The 23,051-nt window shown below is 38.6% G+C and overlaps 1 protein-coding gene across 1 annotated transcript in view; it reads right to left on the bottom strand.

Annotated features, from left to right (window-relative positions):
* Positions 1-5,403: 5,403 nt before the first annotated feature.
* Positions 5,404-23,051, bottom strand: part of KLHL14 (kelch like family member 14) — a 98,647-nt gene continuing 80,999 nt past the window's right edge. The window contains exons 4-8 of the mRNA XM_024121133.2: positions 19,581-19,659; positions 12,160-12,350; positions 11,920-12,078; positions 8,942-9,099; positions 5,404-6,849 (exon numbers count right to left, since the gene is read on the bottom strand). Coding sequence (XP_023976901.1) covers positions 6,709-6,849; positions 8,942-9,099; positions 11,920-12,078; positions 12,160-12,350; positions 19,581-19,659 — 728 coding nt within the window. The 3' untranslated portion in view covers positions 5,404-6,708. The remainder of the gene's footprint in view (positions 6,850-8,941; positions 9,100-11,919; positions 12,079-12,159; positions 12,351-19,580; positions 19,660-23,051) is intronic.

Consider the following 23,051-nt stretch of genomic DNA (forward strand, 5'->3'; position numbering starts at 1 on the left):
AACTACACTAAGAAAACGGACAGACAGAGCCCTAGGACAAATGGTGAAAGCAAAGCTATTCAGAGAAAATCACACAAAGAAGCATTCACATACACACTCACAAAAAGAGAAAAAGGAAAAAAAAATATATATCTATATATTAAAAAAAGGAGGAAGAGAGCAACCAAATGAATAAACAAATCTACCAATGATAATAAACTCTAAATACTAAACTAAGATAAACATAATACCAGAAACAAATTAGATGCAGAAATCAAACCCCAAGTGTACACTTGCCTCCAAAGTCCACTGCCTAAATTTTGGGATGAGTCGTTGTGTATTTAGGTATTCCACAGATGCAGGGTACATCAAGTTGATTGTGGAGATTTAATCCACTGCTCCTGAGGCTGCTGGGAGAGATTTCCCTTTCTCTTCTTTGCTTGCACAGCTCCTGGGATTCAGCTTTGGACTTGGCCCCGCCTCTGCGTGTAAGTCGCCTGAAGGCATCTGTTCCCACCCAGACAGGACGGGTTAAAGGAGCAGCTGATTAGGGGGCTCTGGCTCACTCAGGCCGTGGGGGCGGGAGGGAGGAGTACGGAATGCTGGGCGAGCCTGCGTGCAGCAGAGGCCGGCGTGATGTTGCACCAGCCTGAGGCACGCTGTGTGTTCTCCCGGGGTACCCTGGAAGTGGGATTCTGGGACCCTGGATCCCAGGGCCCTGGAAGTGGTGGGCTGCACAGGCTCCTGGGAGGGGAGGTGTGGATAGTGACCTGTGCTTGCACACAGGCTTCATGACGGCTGCAGCAACAGCCTTAGCTTCTCATGACCGTCTCTGGTGTCCACGCTGATAGCCATGGCTCACTCCCATCTCTGGAGCTTGTTTAGGCGGTGCTCTGAAACCCCTCTCCTCATGCACTCCAAAACAATGGTCTCTTCCCTCTTCGGCTGTTCCAGAGTTTTTCCCAGACTCCCTCCCGGCTAGTTGTGGCACACTAGCCCACTTCAACCTGTCTTCATGCAGCTAACCCCAGTCCTCTCCCTGGCATCTGACCTCCAAGCCTGAGCCTCAGCTCCCAGCCCCTGCCCGACCCAGTGGGTGAGCAGACAAGACTCTCAGTCTGATGCATGCTGGTCGGCACTGATCCTCTGTGCGGGAATCTCTCCGCTTTGCCCTCTGCACCCCTGTTACTGCGCTCTCCTCCGCGGCTCTGAAGCTTTCCCCTCTGCCACCCGCAGTCTCCGCCCGTGAAGGGGCTTCTAGTGTGTGGGAACATTTCCTCCTTCACAGCTCCCTCCCAGAGGTGCAGGTCCCGTCCCTATTCTTTTGTCTCTGATTTTTGTTTTTTCCTTTGCCCTCTCCAGGTAAGTGGGGAGTTTCTTGCCTTTGGGGAAGTCTGAGGTCTTCTGCCAGCGTTCAGTGGGTGTTCTCTAGGAGTTGTTCCACATGTAGATGTATTTCTGATGTATTTGTGGGGAGGAAGGTGATCTCCACGTCTTATTCCTCCGCCATCTTGAAGGTCTCGTCTCCACATACTTTACATATGATTTTCCCAGTAATGTTTTGAAGATGAGATTATCATTCCATATACAGATGACAAAACTGAAGTTGGAGAGACTAAATGTATCCCCAAGGTCACAGAGCAAGTTCCTTCCCCTGCTCACTCTTCCCAGTGGTTCATTCAGGACAACAATATAGCATTTGCCATAATGCACCATCATTAATTGTTCACTTTCCCCTCTAACACATCCTATTTGCATTTGGAAAAAGCAGTCAATCTACCAGGAATTCCTATGAGACTTCAAATGATTAAGAAATTTATTTTGGGAGCAAGAGAGTGTGGTGGTTTGAGGTGGCCTAAGATTAAAGCCTTAGTTTGAATCCTTGCTCTGCTACCTATGAGCTGTTTAACTTTATCATATAGTTTACCCTTTCTGAGCATGTGTCCTTACCTTTCACATACAACTAACATTTCCTTTATAGAGCTGTTCAGAGGAGTAAATAAGAAAACATGTATAAAATGCCTAGTAGAATGCCTGGCCCATAACAAATGTGAAGCTAGTGGAAGTGTTATGTTGTTTGTTATAATATTGCTGATATAACTTTGAATTCATAACTAAACCCTATTCCTTTATTCTTTTTCCCTAATTTAGTTCAATCAGTTACCAAATGGCCCAGATTTGAGGGACTTGATGGGAAGCCAGGAGCTTGCCTTCTCTGTAAATGTAGGATGCCTTCGTCTTGCAGCCAAATTTTCACCTTCCCTCCTGCCTATTCCCATATGTCATTTTTTTGTACATAGGGGATTTGGAAGGTCACAGAGGAAGAGTCCACTTAATAAGTGAAAAAATGGAAGGAGAGGTCACGATCAAGGATCACTTTGCCTGAAGTGATGTAATTCCCCTGAGCCTGAATAGACAGTCTTAAATGTCAACTCACTCCAGCCATCTTGTTTTGAACATCTTCAGTGAGCTGAAAACACTAAGGTAATGCTGCTACTCCTGCTAGTGTTAAGAACTGACATTTACCAAGTCCTTAATATATGCTAGGCAACAGCCTGGAATAGAATGGAATAAGCCACTCAAGCTTCAATTTGTAGAAGACTTTTTCCTTAGTCCTATCCCATTGTGCTGCATTCTTGAAGCACATTATCGGTACTTATCTCTAGAACTGAACCCTGTGTTTTTGCACCAAATAGAGCCAGCCAATAACGCCATTAGGAAACCCCACCCAATATGTGGCCCATATTTAATGCTTGATGCAGAGCAGCACTTTACAGCTGTACAAATCGAACAGACTAACTACTTGGATATTTTCTTCTTCTTTTTTAAAAAAATAAATTTATTTACTTATTTCTGGCTGCACTGGGTCTTCGTTGCTGTGTGGGCTTTTCTCTAGTTGTGGTGAGCGGGGGCTACTCTGTTGCGGTGCATGGGCTTCTCATTGCAGTGGCTTCTCTTGTTGTGGAGCACAGGCTCTAGGTGCGTGGGCTTCAGTAGTTGTGGCACGCGGGCTCAGTAGTTGTGGCTTGAGGGCTCTAGAGTGCAGGATCAGTAGTTGTGGCGCACGGGCTTAGTTGCTCCGTGGCACGTGGGATCTTCCCAGGGCTCGAACCCGTGTCCCCTGCATTGGCAGGTGGATTCTTAACCACTATGCCACAAGGGAAGTCCTATTTTCTTCTTATATTGACCTTTCTGCTGCTTCTTATTGCCATTTTATTTTCCACCAAAGTTCCAACATCCTCTAGGTCAGGCACTTCTAGAAAGTCAGGCTTGATCAGTCATGGTCTTCCTCCTACCTCATCTACGGGAACTCAGTCTGTTAAGATACCCAGCAGTGTGTATTAATTGGCTTTGGTATGCTTTACCAATCTTATTTTAGCTGGTTTGCTTGTTCATTTAAAAATATTTTAACCTAGAGAACCAGGTTTAATCAGAAGCCTGGCATTTACAGTGATGCCTTTTGGGATATGTTCAATAAATACTTGGTATTACAATGTTGATAATGATGAGTTTGTTAAGTGATGTTAAGTGTCAAGCAGCTGGGAAAATAGAAATTTGGCCCTTACAGGGGAGAACAAACACAGGTACTAATTTTAAGACCACAGACACAGCCTAAGTAATTAAAAAATCTGGTCCTATACTCACTCCTCCAAGTTTAGCCAGTTTTAGTTTAGTTATGGACTTAAAATAGGTGGTCCCTTGGGATTAGGAAAAAGCCAAGTATATTTGCTTAACTGATCATGATAACTGGTCAGCACTAGAGCTCTTGGGGCTTCACAGTATATGAAAGAAGTTCTGCAACAACTAGCCATTGGCTCAGGATAAGAAGCTACTATAGAGAAAGGCCTTTTCTGCTATGCTACACTAGCATGGAGAGCTGAAGATTCAGTGGGCAAAAGAAACTCCATTACTCTTGCTTCTGTAGAATACTACAGAGGGTCAAATGACCCTCTAATTATCAGTTTAATCATTAATAATGGAATATTTGGCTGGGAAGCATTAAATTCTTTCTAGCTTTCAGGCTCTTTACCTGGAAGCTTGCCCAAACCTGTAGCCACGTGCCTCAGTTACTCCTGTTGTCTTCCATAGCCCAGTCCTTTCCTTGCCCTGCACAGCTTCTTTTTCAGATTTCTAAAAAGAAAATAAAATGGAACACTATATATTTAGATAATTGACCTAATTAAATATGTGATTCATTTATCCTAAGTGTGCAAGTATTATTTAATGCATATGGTGCTTCTAGCAATTTCTATAAATACTTGGTTATCAGATCTTAAGTGTGCCTTATTGCAACACTCTTACAGTGGAAAAACCAGATTCAATTCATGATTTTTAACTCACAACACTTTTCTCTGAAACATTCCGTAATTTTTAACATTGTTCGTACTACGTACATACTACATACTGCCAGGAAGCTAAATAAACTTGTAAAGTATATCTGCAGAATAAAAATATTTATGCATTTACCTATTACAAACCTTCAAACAATTTAATGTGTAGATTTATACACATGCTTTATAAGTCAGAATAGGAGAGACAGTTGAATTAGTACATAAAGTTTTTATTTAAAGTTTTCCCCTTCCAAGCAAGCTTCATTTACACATTCTAATACTGTACAAAATTTACATTCTCTGTGACTTATTTATTCACTTTTCACTTTCTAATAGTTTGTGCCTTTCTGAAATACAGAAAGCTTTACTTATAGTTCTCATAAATGCTTTTATTTTGGCTAGAAATAAAAAATAAATGAAGAACAAGTCCAAGGAAAGCAAATACCCTTGTATAAATGGTGACTTTCAGAAGAAATGGGGACCGTTGACGATAAAAGGTTTTGAAGGAGACCTTGTATTCTTCATGACGTCAGATGGGATTTTCTCACAAAGTACTGTAACTGTTCTTTTTTTCTCTATACTCATATGCGATCAGGGAAAAAAGAAATGAAAGTTGATTGCACTGGATATATATATATTTATATATATATTTTTACAACGGATCCTTTGGATCTGAACATACAAATAAATACAAAAACAACAAAGATTGCACTTTACTGTAGAAACGGCATTGGATTCTAGTACACCCATCCATCTGGACATGCTCCACAGCGAAAACTTATCACCAAGACATTTAAAATCTGTGGCTTCCCTGTGAGGTTGTTTTTGAAAGACACACTTGTTGAGGGATTCAACAACATCTCTGGGTGATTCACAAAATATTTTAGGCTTTGATTTATTCCTAACTATTGTTGTGCCAGCTCTGAAGAGCTTGAAAAGCAAATCCGTGTTCCTGCTACTTTTTCTCTCTCTTTTTTTTTTTTTGCGGTAGGCGGGCCTCTCACTGTTGTGGCCTCTCTCGTTGCGGACGGCCCACGGGCCCAGCCGCTCCGCGGCATGTGGGATCTTCCCGGACCGGGGCACGAACCCGCGTCCCCTGCATCGGCAGGCGGACTCTCAACCACTGCGCCACCAGGGAAGCCCTAGCTTTTCTCTTTTGATGGGCCGCACTGCCACTGTCTCATGCTCTCCTGACCTTCCGCTCCTAAATTCCTCATGCTTCTCAAGACAGCTAGCTATTGCTCGCTTAACTGAGCCCAGGCATCTCTGGTGATAACAAAGAAATGTGATGAGTTGGGGGAAGAAGGAGGGTCCGTCCTGGGCTTTGCTAGAGCCACATCTAGAGCTTTTTTTAGAGCCGAGGGGGAGGTATTTTGTTAGTAGCTACGGTTTGCTCCTGAGGCTCTTCAAGTTGTGTGTTTTAGGGACAGAGAGAAAAGGGGACAGGTTTTAAGAGAAATCTGTCTTTTCGTCCCTGAATTTCCGAAAGCAATCTCTCAGTTTTCATTAGGGGTTAAGTTTGGGTCAGATGTGCTATTCACAGAATATTCAATATTGCATGACTGTCTTTGTCAGTCCTATATTTTTGAAGCAAAGACCTGGTGTATTCATGACTTACATGCTGCTCCAAATGAGAAAGCGTGAGCCTCTATAAACTGAATAGTGACACAGCGTATTTTGTCTTAATCTTTTGGATAAAATTGAGGACACAGAAATTATGACTCTGGCTAGCCTGGAACCTACAGGGCAGAAAGCAATTGCTACAAGAGCCAATATCTTTCTCGTCTATATTCCCACGAGATGCTGTAAGGGGCAGAAGGTATATGAAATGAAGTTATATGGAAACAAAAATGTTCCTCTTTAATCTTATATGATTTTCTATAACTGTGTTGCCTACGGAATCTGTGAAGTAGCCACAGGTTAGGAATATAGAATCAAGTGGCAATTTCTGTAATGCAGTGTGAGTATTTTGGTGGGTCAAATCTTGAATCATTCATGAACACAATATCCCCAAAACTTCAACATAGATCACATGCAGGTAGACTACAATGCACAATACTGATCTTAAGTCTCTCTGGGGGCACTCTCCTGTATTTTATCTTTCTCCTTTTGAAAGTTGAGATCCATGTGAGGAGTTTTTGTAAAGCTGGGACAAGTTAAAACCAGTCTGAAATGGAAGAGTCTGTCACCACAGGAAGTTCGGTGTAATCCGAGTTACACACAGAGTACCTGTTAAAGGACAGGTCTTTTTCTTTTGTAGCTTCTTGTAAATCATCAGAAACCAAGAATGGAGTTTCGGCAGTTGTACCATTAGGATGTATTGTTCCTATTATAATAGGGATGTCACCTGTCATTGCTTCCTAGAATGTGATACTGTTCATTCCAGGGTTTCCTGGTGTTATTTGTTGTAAGGTACACAGGCAGGCAGGATAACTGTTGCACAGGCTGGGCCTGCCAGTGGTTCTGCTACGTCTCCTTCAAGTTCTGTCCAGCTGCCTTTTTCTGGACAATAGCATATTGTAGATGACTTGTAGGCTCCCTGGAATGGCAGAGCAGAGAGCCTTTAGAGAATTGCCACAGCAAGCTTATTTATCACATTTACATTAGGAAGACAATATTTTTTCTCTGCTCTTGCTAAAAAATTCCAAATGAAAGCAATGGATTTTAAACCATTGTACTCTAAGGGAAAATTTGGGATTGGCAAGATTTCAAAATCTGGGTTTTTGTATGTGTGTGTGACTAATAATAAAAGTCAAGCACCTACAACACCCTAGATGATTTATAAATCCATTATGATAACTTACCTCAAGTTGGAAATTATCCCTCTGGTTTAAGTTTAAAAAAAAGGAAAAATTTATCTTAAATATTCAAATAAAAGAAGTAAATTGGATTTTAGATTGTCACCTCACTTTACCATTTTTATCTTACTACTATAGAGAATCAGAGATGGGGTTCAAAACCAGTTTAAAATAAACTGGAAATGAAGACGTGCCAACTTCTTCACACATTGACTTATTTATTTTGAAAAGGCCACATGAGAAATAAAAATGTCTTTAATCTTGTTTCCTTTGTCAACCTCTGAGGCTAGTGCTTGTATAATATTTCCCTTCCTAAACCAAAGCAGCTTTGTTTTTACCATAGGCAAGAAACAAACAAAAATCCCAACCAACATAATCATTTTCTGAAAGTGTATTCCTGGTGTCTGGTTCCAAACATACATACTCTTGCAGCTATCAATTTCCACTAGCAAAAGGGCACATGTACCAATATCTAGTGATATATGTCAATACACATTCACTTCCAAATAACTAATAGCTTTTAAAAGCTCCTCCAAATTTTATATAACAATCTTGTTGGATGCAAAAGAAATAAAACTAATTAATATTATTAAAATCCCAAATTAATCTTATAAAACCAACACATATAAATAGGAGAATATAGGAACGGTCATCATTTAAAAAGTGACTGTGTAGACCATTAGACCCTATGTGTCTTCTGATGTGATGTTATCTGAATTACACAGCCACCTCCTTACGTGTTCTCGCTAAAATAAATAAATAGACAAATAAATAAATAGATAAATAAATGGTACATAAATAACAAAAAAATTTAAAACAGAGAAAAGCTGAACTTAAGTCCTTATCTCTAACTTCCAGTCTATAGGAAATAGGGAGACAGAGGACTACTTTTAAATGACAACATAGGAAATCATTAGGCAATTCGAGAGAGTGTCAGATATTCTATAAGATAACTGACCTTGCTTTTTCAACAAGACAATGGCATGGGACAGGAAGAGGGGCAGGAGTAATTCTCCAGATTGTAAGACATGTATGAGATATAATAACCAAATACAAGTGAGACTTTTTGGATCCCGATTTGAACATATCAATTTGAAAAATACATTTTTATTCAAGTCAATGGGATAAACTTGAAAATGGATTGCATATAAAGGAATTATTGTTAATTTTATTGAGTGTGATAATGATAGTGTGTTTACATAAACAAGTGATTTTTTTTTTTTTAGAGGAATACTGAAGCATTTAGGGTGAAATAACATGTCTAGAATTTGCTTCAAATTGCTTCAACCAAAATTTTGGGAGGGAGGATAGATGAAGGAAGTACTGCAAAGCACTGATGGATGTCAAAGTTGGATGGTGCGTTAACAAGGGCCCGTTGAACCCTCAGTTTTTGTGTATGTTTAGAAATTTTCATCATAAAGAGAGGGGAAAGTGGAAAGCAATGGCAAATTACATAATCCTAAATAGAATTTGTGGGTAACTGAACAATTAATTTCCATTTTTTATGCTTAGCTGGTCAGAAACTTTTCAGACTCTCCCAGTCAAACAGTTTTAATAGAACATTTGTAAAAACCACTTCAGTCTGACTTTTAGTTGGAAAGCATGGGGGTGGGAGGGAAGCAGAGACCTACCACATTTTGCAGTACAATTGACCAGATAGCAAGACAGCTCTACAGCGACCACACTGAGTCTATTTTACAGCTTAAAGCAATTTACTGCGTGCATAAAAACATGTTACTCTTAAAAGGTACTTGTGTGGGTGGTAACACATTTGGAGAGAAACAAAAAGGAAGCACAAATAAAAAGGAGGAAGAGGTAAATGTGGACACGTACCATACTCCAGCTGTAACCTCCCACAAGGTAAATGCTGTCATCTAGCACTGCACAGCCAGGACCACTGCGACCCTCCAAAATGGGAGTCTGGAGAATATTCCACTGGTCACCTTTTGGGTCATAGCATTCCACGAGCATTACATCGAGGTGGGAGAAACCTAAGTGACACAGCATAATGGAATCACCACAGAATAAACTCTCAGGGTCCCAATTTAAGGCTAGGGCTTCTTTCTGCAAAAGGACGAGGGCCAAGAAGTAGATAATTGTGTCTTTGAAGACACATGTATAAGCTGACTGGTGAAATTGGGAGACATGTCAGAAAGACCTAAGAAACAAACAGACAAACAACCCTCCCCCCGCCCCCCACCAAAGCATCACCACCGACACTCCAACCCTGGATGCTTTGGATTACTTTAAAGCAAAAATGCCTGCCTAGATTTCATTGGTAAAAGCTGATTTACCTTGGAGTATCAGTAAAGGTTTATTTAAACCTTATTTTAAAAGGTTTAAAATAGTAATAGCTAAAGCAAGCATTTTATAGACTGCTTACAATAAGCTGGTTGTTTTCTAAGTGCTTTGTATAAAGGAGCTCATTTAACCCCCTCAAGCATCCTATAGAGACCATTATATTCATTTTATAGAGGAGAAACTGAGGAACAGAGCAAGTTAATGACCTGAGTTAGTCATACAGCCATTGGATAGGCTGAGATTTGAATCCTGGTGAACAGGCTTCAAAGGTCACACTTTTACAGACTAAACTTTATTGCTTTTCTTAAGTGAACATTCAGTTCTCTCAAAAGCTTTTTTTTCTTTTTTTTACAGTCTGACTATATGTATAAACAGCTGTGATGATGTGAATGGTTTCCAGTATCTACTAAGGATCAAGGTTTAGAGTAGGGGGCTATCGTCCTCTGAAAGACTTTTCCCACTTTTGATAAAATTTCTCAGTGGCTGGAGCAGTAACTAGGTTGCAGAGAACAACTCATTTCCCCAGACTCCACTGAAGCCCTGGCTTTCATTTAGGGAGTGAAAAATCCTTAATGGGAGCTTCAGGGTCACCGAGAAGAACAAACCTTTAAGGATTTTTTTTTTTTTTTTAATGGTTAAACACATGCTATGGATGTTTGCTAGCTGACAATCACAACACATATGGTAAATTAGTCAACATACCGGTCTCTTCAAAGTAATTAAAGAGGTAGACCAAAAATCAGAAAAATTTTCACTCTTGAAGTGGTGGACAGACTATTTCAGGCCACTAACTTTTTACATAAAATAAATCACATAAGGGAGCAACACATTTGGGATAAATCACATTTGGGAGCAACAGAGCAATGTGCTTACTGCGACCCTGTGATACAATCCTTTCCTTTAACATTAAGAGTTTGATGATAATTGTTGAAGCATTTATATGAAATGGGGATTTGGGCAAGTTTCCCTAGTGGCATCTATGAGGATATGTGTGCCTTCTCTGTACCGAGTACATTCATTGACTATAACCCTCACAATTACCAAGGAAAGGATAATTACCCCTTTTTTACAGACATGAGGTAAATGTCTAGAGTAAGATCACACAACTCTCAGTACATAACTGGGATGCAGACCCAGGCTTAGATGCAAAATCCATACTCTTTCCTCCTTTCACCATGTCTTCCTGAGCTAACCTAATTCTGATGTGCATGTGCTATTTTTCATTTAGGTTGTCATTACCCAAGTCTTTTCTGTCCAAGTATAACCTTAAATATTAAATGTTCCTAAAATATTAGGCATTCTTGTGCAAAAGAAATTAGAAGTCATATTTTAATGCAGAAAGCTACAAAGTTAATATAAAATACGTTGATGCGAAGGAATGAATGGTGTATGGATTGAAATGAAAGTGCACCAGTGAAAGCAAAAAAGAATGAAAAGGGAAGAGTCTGACGCAGTAAAGATAAATTCCCTTCCACTGAGGAGACCTCTAAGTTGAGAAGCAGATCTAGACCAGAATATTGACATTTCTGATTAAATATGAACTTGGAAATACTTACTTAAAAATTACACTTGTCCAGTATTTATTACATTTAGGGGTAAATATGTATTATGAAAAAGAGAAAAAATGTCTATAACTAACTCATGGTTTAAGATGGGTATATGATTGGAAAATAAATGCACAGAATCGCCTTATGTGCCATACCCAGATGGCCTGTTTCTCATTTTGTTCAATTTCAAAGATCATGGACAGTCAGAGCTGGAAGAGATTTTAGAGAACAACTTGACCACCTTCTTCATTTTCAGATGAGAAAACTGAAGCTCAAAGCAGTTCAATAATGTTCTCAGTATCACAGGTCTCTCCGCTTTCCTGTCAAATTCAGTGTTACACACATGCACACAAACTACAAAAAAGTTGCAGTCACATACATACACGAGGAGGGAAACAAGCCAAAATATGGCTCTAAAAAGACTATGCTTTAAATGTTACTGATTAAAAAAGCAAATGGAAAGAATTTGAGAATCATAGATGGTTTGATATTAAACTCTTCAAAGAAATAATTCTAAATTTAGACATGAAATTCTACTGTTTTCTTCAAGAAAAATCACATACACGCTTCTTTGTGCTTCTCTGACTAAAGTTCTTTATGACTATTACAAAAACAATTTTCTGGAAAAAATCCATTACTATAATTTTGGTGATAAGGAATAATTTATTTTACTGAATTCATTGTTACAACAAATTGTGCTTTTCAGTTATTAATGCTCTAGTTTTTAAAATTTTCTGTAGACATCATTATTCATTTCTTTAATGTATGTGGTAACTTCAAAATAATCCTATCTGCAGGAGAGCCAAAATAAGTGCTTGCCCAAGGGTACTGCTAATTTGCAAAGAGTAGATTTTATTTGGTCAACCTTTTTACTTGGTTAACTATGATTATCTAACGAGAAACCCCCGTAGCAAGAAACATGAGATGCAAATGTTATTGTGATTAAAAAAAAACCAAACACACCTTTCAAATGATTTCCTCCAATTGCATACAATCGATCATTCATTACAGCCAAAGTGTGGATGGCGCGTTTTGTGTTCATATCCTGTTTTCGAGCCCAGACATCCATGACGGGATCATAGCAATATAGCCATGGGACGTATTCTCCATTGTGTACACCCCCTGTGAATTAAGCATAGACACACAAGTCAAGAAAATGCCTTGGAACTGAACTTTGTAACACAAAGTGGATGAATGACTTGCCTGAAATGTATATTTTCCCATTGTGCACTGCTCCTGCATGAGCTGCCAGAGGCTGTGGCAAAGGGGACACATAACGCCATTCATTTGTTTCTAGGTTATAGCACTCCACGCTGGACAAGTAGCCAGTTTCATTCCGTCCACCAATAACGTATAAATGTTTGTCCAACCGACAGGCATAGAAACTGGCTCTTCTACAATGAAAAAAACCAAAAAACAAAACAACCCAATGTAAATCACAAAAGGAGCCCAGTCAGTCATGGGAAGCGGGGACATCCTGCTTCAGAAAGGGGTGTAGACCTTCGGAAATTACACTAATTCCCTTCTAAATCTGAGACCTTGTACAGTAACCATCTGCAGTGCCCATGCTGGTTAAGATTATCCATACTAAAGTCACAGTAGAGGAGAAATTCACGAACTCTTTGTTTCAGCTCTTTTTATCTTGCTTTTTATACACTGTTAAAGTGTTCACTAATGTTTGGGATATTTGGTACCTTGAAAGGATATCACAGCTCAGTAAGACAAAGTGAAAAATGAGGTAGATAATGCAACAATAATAAATTATCTTGACATTCACTTTCTTTATGGTCCTTCAAGGGTCATTGTTCCCAATTTATAAGAGAACTACATCATCAAAATTTTTCTTCAATTATCATTTTTTTCTTTTTTCCTCCCAGTAAGACTGCAAATAGAGAAACTTTTTCAACTGAATATCGTGTTGAAATCTTTTTCTTATATAACCCATATTAAGAATTTCATCTGTGTAGCTTTTGGTGTTGATTCTTACGAACCTATAAGGGTATTTTAAAGTCTCTTTTCAAGAGAGACTATTTATTAAATTATCCCACCTGCCATCAAAGGCAAAAGACATGCAAACTGTGTTGAAAGGACTGGAGACAGGGAGGCCAGTTCTGAGGGAGAATATAATCTAGGAGTGAGAGATTGAGGACCTGAATTAGAGTTTTAGTAGAAGACATGAAAAGAGGTGATGCAAGATATTTTAAAGGAGGATGTAAGGCTTAGTTACTAATAATATATGAGAGATGAGGGAGAAAAGAGGTTGGAAGAGGACTCAAAGATTTGGAGTTAGGATGACTAGGTTGAAATCTTAAGCAAGTCCTTGACCTTTTGCTTCTTTTTTTCTCATTCATGCTACTGGAATAATATACTTCATAAGGATAACATATGGTTCAATACTGAAAAAGTACAATTGTGAAGTGCCAAGCTCCTCAGAGAACATAATTTATGTTTATTGAATTAATGGTCTTTATAAAAATTGATGCAAAGACTCTTGGGCAATGTCAACAGCAAAATGAGGAGCCCTAGAGGTTTTAAATCAGGTAAACCTATATTGTTTGGAGATTTTCCAAGTTGTGTTTACTGTCAAAACCTCTGGGAAGCAGTATATAGCATCTTGATGAACAGTTTGTTCTCTGGAATCAGATTGCCTGGCTATATGACTTATTGGGTGTGTGGGCTTTGACATGTTACTTAACACCCTCAGCCTCAGATTGCTCATCTGAAACATAGAGATTATGATGGTACCTTCCTCATGGGGTTATTTGTGAACACATGCGTAAAGTGCTTGTCATAGTGTACAACATTTTGTTCATGCTCAGGAGCTATCAGTTGATATTATTTGGATAAAAAGGTTTTAAAAATCAGCTATCAAGATGTTTGTATATAAACTCTTCTGAATAGTATTTTAAGTGATGACTAAATTCTTTAGTGTTTTTGTATAATTTATCCCATAAATGTATGGCATATGTTATGGATGGTGATATATGCAGTTTTATTTTATTTTTTCCAGCTTTACTGAGGTATAATTGACAAAACTGTAATACACGTAAAGGGTACAATGTGATGATTTGATATGTGCATACACTGTAAAATGATTTTCACAATCAAATTAATTAACACATCCACCAGCTCATGTAGTAACTTTTTTCTTGTGAGAACACTTAAGATCTACTCTCTCAGCAAATTTAAAGTAAACAATACAGTATTATTAACTATAGTTACCATGCTGTACATAAGATCCTCAGAATTTACTTATAATTTAAAGTTTGTACCCTTTGACCAATCTCTCCCCATTTTCCCCACCCTTATCCCCTGTCAACCACCATTCTAATCTGTTTCTTTAAGTTTGACTTTTAAAATAAGATTCCACATATAAGTGATATCATATAGTATTTGTCTTTCTCAGTCTGGCATTTCACTTAGCATGATCACCTTCAGTTTCATCCAAGTTTGTCATACAAATGGCAGGATTTCCTTCTTTTCTATGGCAGAATAATATTCCATTATATATATTCACCACATTTTCTTTATCTATTTATCTGTCAGCAGACACTTAGGTTGTTTCCACATCTTGGCTCTTGTGAATAATGCTGCAATGAACGTGGGAGTGCAGATATCTCTTCAAGATACTGATTTTAGTTCCTTTGGATACAGTATATGCGAAGGTGGGATTGCTAGATCGTAAGGTTCAGTTTTTCTGGATAGTCCTAGAATTGTTAGCATCATTGATAGTTTGAGAGTAATATTTTGGCTATGGGTTTTTTCCCTATATTTTCCTGATGGTTTCGAAAGAAATATGTGCTGTGCAAAACACAAAGATGATGAAAGGAAAAAGAGAGAAGGATAAAAGTAGGAAGGAGAATAAAGAGCAAGTGAGATAGATTTCATTAAATAAGGGTTGTTGTTATCCTGGGCCCATGTCTTCTGAGGGATATATGAAGCTCTGAAATTGTAAAAAGAATTTTAAAATAAAATGTCATGTATTTTATATATATTTATGTATATATGTGCATTTTTTGGAATATGTTTGGAGAAAGATTTTGGGGGGAAGTTTTTAATCAGATTATCAAGGGGATTAATAACTTAAAACATTTTGGATTTCCTGGTATAAAGAAGTAAAAACTCATCTAAATATAAAATTAGGTTTAATAACAATAGCAAAATTAAGTGCACACAGATGGACCACTGGTTCCTTCCATTTCTCTAACCAGATTTCAATTGCTCTCTTATTGAATATGATAGGTCAAGGTTATTTTACTAGCGCTTTTACCTTCTCAAGTTAAAATATTTGATTGAAAAGACTGACTCACGTCTACAAAAATCTGTACTAAAGTAACACAGATATTTCTTTGCATCGTTGACACCAGGGTAGGTCAGTATCCCTCTTCCATATGATTCTATGACAGGTTTTGGAGGGTCTGAAATAATTAATTTACTAATTTTACTAATAGGCCATCTTTAGTGGGCCAATCCCATAGTTTGGACCATGTAGGTAATGTACTATATTCTGAGTTCTTCTATGTATTATGTACTATATTCTGGTTTAGAAGAGAAAAATGTTAGTCATGACAAGTATGAAAATCCTCTATTTAATGAAGTTGAGATAGTGGAGAATAAGAGAAAGATCTTCTTTTGGCAGTGTGAACTCCTTTTATCTTGTCTAAAGTTCAGTTTTCTCACTCTTTCTGTTCTGGTTCCTTCCTTCCTCTCTTAACCCGAGGGAGCCTGTCAGAACTCTCTATTTTTAGCCCAGGCGTTCCTAATCTGATGCTCCGTGTACTCCTAGCTTTATCCACACAGTGTCACTGTTAGGTTCTGAACGGGGGAAAAAAAAAATCAGTAGGTTTCACTTCCGGACTAAAAGTGCATTTTTATGCAGAAATTTTAATAGCGAACGTTCTGAGTCTCTGACTTATTCCCTTGCAAGCCCAAAGTGAGAATTCACCAAATGCATTATAGAAACACTGGATAGTTAATGGTCTATCAGCAACTGTGAACATTTGCTTGAGGCTAAAATTTTACCGTACCAGGTCTCTCCTGAGAATGCTCCCTGCCCCACCTACCCACATGAAGAGCACACCTGATTAGGCTGTTTTATTTTGGGGAAAAAGGAAGCTCAAGATTATTGAAGATTTTTTAATGGAATTACACTGTTTGTATTTCAAATTGTTCTTCTCTCCCTCCTCCACCCCTCCACCCCCTGTCCCAATGCCAGAGAGCATATTCAATGAATTGAGATAAGTTTAAAAGATTACCAATGACCTCTACAAATATACTTTGAACCTGCGTATTGTACAGATCTTTAAAAGTTCTTTCTGACCCTTAGGTCAGAAAACTGAGATTGTATCTCAGTTTCAACTTTTGACTTCTACCATCAGGTTAAAAACAACAGATTTTTTTAAACACAATATTGTCTCCCATTGTTTCTTGTAAGCCTACTAGAAACATTGTATTTAAATTTGGAAACATCTTTGTTATATTTGCTTCCAGCTTTTCACCTAGTCTGTGAAACTTAAACTTTGTTACTGGTGCTCTCCAAATGGCTTTTTCTCTCCCTCCCTCCCTCCCTCCCTTCTTTTTCTTTTCTGTTTCCAAGACTAGCTAGGGGGTAATATCTCCACAAGAATAATACCTAAAATTTCTACTTTTTTTGAAAACAACATTAAAGTCACCAAAGCATTTTTATTGATCCAAGTGTTCATTTTTGCCCTCTTCTTACTGAAGAATCAAATCCTAAATCTGAGACCAAAACAACTCATCAGCTTTACATTTAACTTTGTACTTTTGTCTAATCACTTCTGTCAGTAACCTCATAGGCAGCAGGCATACAATTCATGAGTTGACCTATGGTTGAGTAAGCCTGGAGGTCACATGCCCATTTCTCTGCTGAACTGGGAGGGTGTTCTGCACGTTTATTATATTCTTTTGGAAGCTCTGATTAGGTAAAATAATCCTAGGAATTTGCCCAGCCAGCACTGGAAGACTGGGTGACCCCAGAGGTGGCTTTCAATGTGTTTCTATTATTCTCAATCAGTTTGGTAACTTCTCAGCATAACAACTTCTCAGCAGTTAGGCAGCAGCTAATGGGAGGAGGGAGGTGGGAAGCTTCTGGTGAGTTTGACTCATGATCTATAGAATGCAAAATTAACTCAATTAAATGTCTCAAGAAACCTCTTTTCTGATCTGAAGAGTAACTCATATATTTTAGATTTTTTCCCCTTCTTTGTTTAATCACCAATTAAACCATGCTGGTAGCTAACTGTACTTGCTATGTTGAATGGAAGCTCGGCAATGACAGAAAAATTTCATTTTAAGTTATGGATTGCTGCCTGGGTCAACCAACCCATAGGAGATATGGAGCTAGAAGATTGACTGGGCATTTGTGAGATCTGCCTTTTCCCATTCAGCTCTGGAAGGCTCTCTTTATTTGGTCTATCGAGTTGATTGTTCTAAATCTAAAAAAAAACTTCTTTTACTAGGGACCTGACATGATATACCATAATGACTTCGAAAGAAACGTTAAACAGTCCATCCTGTCAACGGTGGCTGCCGGGCGCTGACAGACCATGGCAGGTCTTTTTATCAGGTCAATGAGCTGCTAAAAATTGTCTAAGTAGGACCCTGCCATGATAGGCCATAGTGCCTCAGAGGAAGTCATTACAGAATATCAAGTAAACAATACACATTTAAAAAAATTACTAATTAGGTTTTGCAGCAATACTTCTCATCCTTAGGGGCTCTACAGTGAGATAATTGACCGCGACGTTGAGTTACGCCTTCCAAACCCAAGGCGTGAAGGTTAATTATCGTGGTGAACAGCCCCCAGCAAAGGCGACCATAGTGATGAGATCCTGACATTTCAAACATGTTACTGATGTGTATTTAAAAAATTTTTTTCAATAAAATTTTTTGGAATGGTTTTGATTAAAGGGTAAAGTGATGCAGCTACAATAACAGCCACTAGAAGATAACCCCAAAAGGAGAGAAACAAGGTACTTTGGAGACAGACATCAGGAGAGGCTTTTATATATACATGTATACACAATAGGAGGATTGAGAAGTCTGTCAGGATATTAATTGACTCAGAATAATTTCTTGAGGTACCTTACAACTAGACATTTCTAACAGTGTCTATGGCCCTTAGACTATATTGTGCCTCATCGTTTTCAATGTATAGCTTTTAGTCTCCTGAAAGAGAGTTTTAATATGCTTATATGGAATGGGAAGTTAGCTATTGTTTCTTTATAGCAGAGATCCATACTCTCTTTCTGTAGTAATGTACCTTTTTGAGGAATGGTATGATCTGAAAATTTCTTTTTAACGTTGAATTTATGATTAAGGATTTAACTTGATCTCAGTGTAACCTGATTGAATGTTTAAAGAAGGAGATGTTAAGGTTATGAAGGAAATAAGAAAGAAAATTATGTCTTAGTCCAATCGAGAAGAGGAAATAGGTTGCAGCTTATCGTTACTATTATATTGGAAAATTTGCTCAAGAAGATGTTGAGATATTATTTGAAAAGAACCAAGTGTTCAGCCTTTAGCCTGTGAATTTACATGTGCATATTAAGACATGGTGTCCTGCCTAAGTAACAGTCAGGAGAACTGAATATGTATAAACATAGTTGCCTTATTGTCCTTTGATGCTAGGAGAACTGGGTGAGATAAACACTGCATACATTAAAAATGAGAGGACACTTTGCAACACTCTTTTTTTTGTAAGCTAACAAATCAACTGTTTTTGAATGTATCATGGGGAGATATTTGAGGAGGTAAATGAAATGAATTTGAGATTGTGAGACCTGAAAACTTCAGTATTGAAACTTCTGCATCAAAGTATATACATATCATTGTGAGAATGGTGTTTTATATTTCAATGATAAGATTTAAATATATTATAACTAAGAAGAGTGGAATAGCCAGTGAAATTGTAGCTCTGCTTGTCAAAAAAAAAAAAAACAACCAATTCAACGTGGAAAAGGAAGACAGGTCATGGAGGGCATTATGCTAAGTGAAATAAGTCAGACAGAGAAAGACAAATACTGTATGATATCACGTATATGTGGAATCCAAAAAATACAACAAACTATTGAATATAACAAAAAAGCAGCAGACTCACAGATATAGAGAACAAACTAGTGTTTACCAATTGGGAGAGGGAAGGGGGGAGGGGCAAGATAGGGGTAGGGGATTAAGAGGTACAAACTATTAGGTATAAAATAAGTTACAAGAATATATTGTACAACACAGGGAATATAGCCAATATTTTATAACTATAAATGGAGTATAACCTTTAAAAATTGTGAATCATTATATTGTACACTTATATTGTATAGAAACTATACTTCAATAAAAAAGTGAACTTTAACTAGTAACAAAAAAAGGGAGACAAGTCATACAAATTTTTTCTTCCTCCATTGGGACAAATAACTGACTTATTTGATTATTTTTTTCCATTGAGTTAATAAGGCAGTTAGTCTAAGTTGGCCAGGCCAGGTTTTGTATTTGACTCCTGTGCTTTTCACTGGCTCTGTTTAGCGTACCTTATCATGGAAAACCATTCAGCATCCTTGCTTCCAGGAAAGCAGCCACAAATGTTTCAGACCTAAGAAATAGACACTTACCTTTCTTGCATGGGTGGAAGTTGTATCCAGCTATTAAATCGGGGATCATATCTGCTGACAAAATTTGTACTGTGTTTTCCTGTAAAAATATATTTGAGACACTTAAAACTGAAATTCCTTTGTTGTTTGGCACATTTAAAAGTATTTTATAAGATGCCTCTGTTCTCAGGTTTAACATGCAGATGAATTAAGTAGAGGGACTATCTAACACAGTATGAGAAGTGATGTCAGAAGAAAAATTTATGTGCCCCTTCAAACGTTTTTCCTTTTTTTCTTCTTTTCTCCTCCACTTTTTCTGGGTGGCAGGGATGAGTTGGAATAGAAATAAATCAACCATAATAATAAAAGCAAGTATGTTTATCAGACTAGTTTTATCCCAAAGTTAGGGTAAAATTTCTGTATTTTGGTGTTTATAGGTTTTAAAAACATGAAGTTATTGTCTATACATAATCAGTTCCAGAGACTAACTTGTGTGATATCTCTGGATAGAACCTTTTTCTAAATGATCCAAGAACTCTAGCAGTGGAAGGGTCTACTCTGTCTCCAGGGAAACAATAGCAATCACTACAATAAGAGTTTGCATTAGGAAATCAGTTGTAGGCTATGACTGTCATGCAAGTTCTGTTTGTGCATTTGGGGAAAGCACAGTTGCTGTGATGTATCACAAGTACATTTACTGAAATGGGAAACATGCATCCTCAGAGCTGGTTAACCAGCTTATCTCCTCTGTTGAGCCTAAGAAACACAGTACTGCCTCCAAGGTATGAAAATGAACCTCGTTTTACATACAGATTGACACCAAAGCAAGAAATAGAAGCAAAAGTGTGTATTCCATTTTCTGTGTAGCAACTGAGATGACAATCATCTAAAGCACCTGAAGTCTTAACTCTAAAAGTCTGTTTTTCATTAATGTATGTGTAACTAACCATTGAAATATAGGTACCAAACTTCACCACAGGAATAAACAGATAGGATTGTGTGTGTGTGTGTGTGTGTGTGTGTGTGTGTGTGTACACGCACTCACACGGGCATGTATACACAACACAATTATTAATTGCAAGAATATATATTGAGCGCTCACTATGTGTCTTATGTGTTCTAGGTTCTGGGAATATGTTGGTAAATGAGAAAGACAAAGTCCTCGTTCTGTAAATAAATAAATACAGACTTGTAAATAAATACATATATAATAATGCTATATTTTCTTTACCAAATGCCAGAAAGAAAAATAAAGCAGGGATTGATAGAGGGGAAGCCAGTTTCAGTAGGATGGTCACCTGCTCACAGATATCTTCTGCAAGCCATGCAAATATCTGCAGAATTAGCGTCTCAGGCAGTGGGGAAGGTGAGTATAAAGTCCCTGGGCTGGCCATGCACTCAAAACCAGCAAGAATGCTGGGGTGACTTGGACAGAAGTCGAAGTATATCAAGGTCCAGACACGGTGTGTCTTGTGGACTGGTGTCAAATTTCGTCTTTTGTCATAAGAACATCAGGAAGTCACTGGAAAGTTTTGAGCAAATGAGAAACATGGCCTAATTTACCTCTTATTATGATCACTCTGGCTGTTGTGTAAAAAACTAGACCGTACAAGGGCTGCTCTGGAAGTGGGGGACCTGTCACGAGGCCATCGCAACAGTCAAGGTAAGAGCTGGCTTGAGTGGAGGTGGAGGCAAGATATGGTCAAGTTTGGGATCTATTCTATGGGCACAGCCAATAAAATTTTCTGATAGATTGAGCATTGGTATAAGAAAAAGTAATTAAAGACGACTGCTAGGTTTTTAGCCAGCGGAACTGGATGGACGGTCACGCAATTTGCCGAGGTGGGGAAAGCCAGGCAGGGGTAGTTGGGGGGTTAGGGAGAGAAGCCATGAGTTCTGTTTTGGACTTAACCTTGAGAGGACTATAGGATCTCAAAGCATAAGTGGCTGGTAGGCCACTGGCTAAATGAGGCTTCAGGTGCAAATTTTGGAGTCATTAGTCAAGAGATATTGTTTAAAATCAAAGAACAAGATGAAACTCTTTAGGGAAAGGGTATGGAAATGGAAGATAATGAATGCTGGAAATGAGCCCTGGGGGAGAAGAAGAAAAACTAGCAAAGAAAAGGAATTGTCAGAAGCAGGAGGAAAAGTATGGTGGTATTTTAGAAGCCATGTCAAATAGTGTTTCAAAAAGAGGAGTGAGCAACGGAGCACTGACCATAGGATTTGGAAACATGGGGGTTGGTGGTGACCATGACAATCATTGTTTCAGTGGACAGGAGGGCATGAAAGCCTGAGGGGGGACTCCTCAGGAGGGACTAAGATGTAAGAAAGCAGAGGCAAGAGGATAAGCAATGCTTCTTAGGACTTTTGACATAAAAAGAAGATTATAGCAGGAAGATGCAGCATCGAGAGAAAATTTTATTTAGTTCTTGGTTCTGTTTTTCAATTCAGAAGTACTCCAAAGTCCTTGAGTAGGCAAAAGGGAATGAGGAATAGGCTTTAAGCTGGAGCAGAAACAGTAATAAGAGAGATATGTTTTATGTAAAATATACGGGTAGCAATGGATTTGGTAGTAGCAAGATGCAGATTTTATCTTTTGATTGCTTCTCTCCTCATCGGACTAAGAAGCAAGGCTATCAGCTGAGAGTGAGGAGGGAGGTTTTGGAGAAAGGTATTTGAGGAGAGAGAAGGTGTGAAATAATTAACTCAGAGGGTGGAAGAGTGCATTGACCAGGGAAACTTAGTGGAGTTGGCTAGTAGCCAGCATGGTTCATTAGTAGCCAGCATGGCTGTATGGTTTTCTATGTCCACATTTAGTTGCTCAGGGGGAGGGGAGAGGTGGAAGAGAGTTGGGTTTAACCAGGACCAGGGCTTTACCAGGCAAGTATAATAGGAGAGAAGGACACGAGGGCTGCAGGTGTATGCACTAATGTGATTATAAGGTTGGGCAATAGAATATAAGCTCAGTAAGGAGGGAAGTCAGGGCATGAGGGGATGATGGACAATGAAAAAGTGGTAGGGTAGAGTGAAGGAGGTGGCATTTCTAGGATAACAGTGGGTAGCTGCCACATAAAGGGGCAGCAGGTGGTAAAATCTGAAGACATTCTTTAAAGTGGTGAGTTTTAAGGATGTGGGAGTGGCAATGAAGAAGAAGTAGAAAAGCTATCGGCCTCCAATAATGTGAAATATAAGGGCGGGGATGGGGAACAGAACATAGTCCCCATTGAAGAGGTGGCTGGGAAAACAGTCCTCTCAGAGAATAGCCAGGCTTTGATTAGAAAAGAAGCTGAAGGGATCATTTAGGGAAGAGTTTAAGGATTATAAGGATCTTGTTGATGTGAGATCATGAGTTCCAAGGATTGCATGGGAGGCTTTGGATGGCCTGGTTGGGTGGTAAGTCAAGTTTTATTTGGGGATTACAGAAAGAGTTGGGGATTGCAGAAAGAGTTAAGAGTGCCAGGAGTGAGTATGACCCAAAAGACTTGGATC

The sequence above is a fragment of the Physeter macrocephalus genome, chromosome 19, assembly GCF_002837175.3.
Source record: "Physeter macrocephalus isolate SW-GA chromosome 19, ASM283717v5, whole genome shotgun sequence".
Classification (NCBI taxonomy): domain Eukaryota; kingdom Metazoa; phylum Chordata; class Mammalia; order Artiodactyla; family Physeteridae; genus Physeter; species Physeter macrocephalus.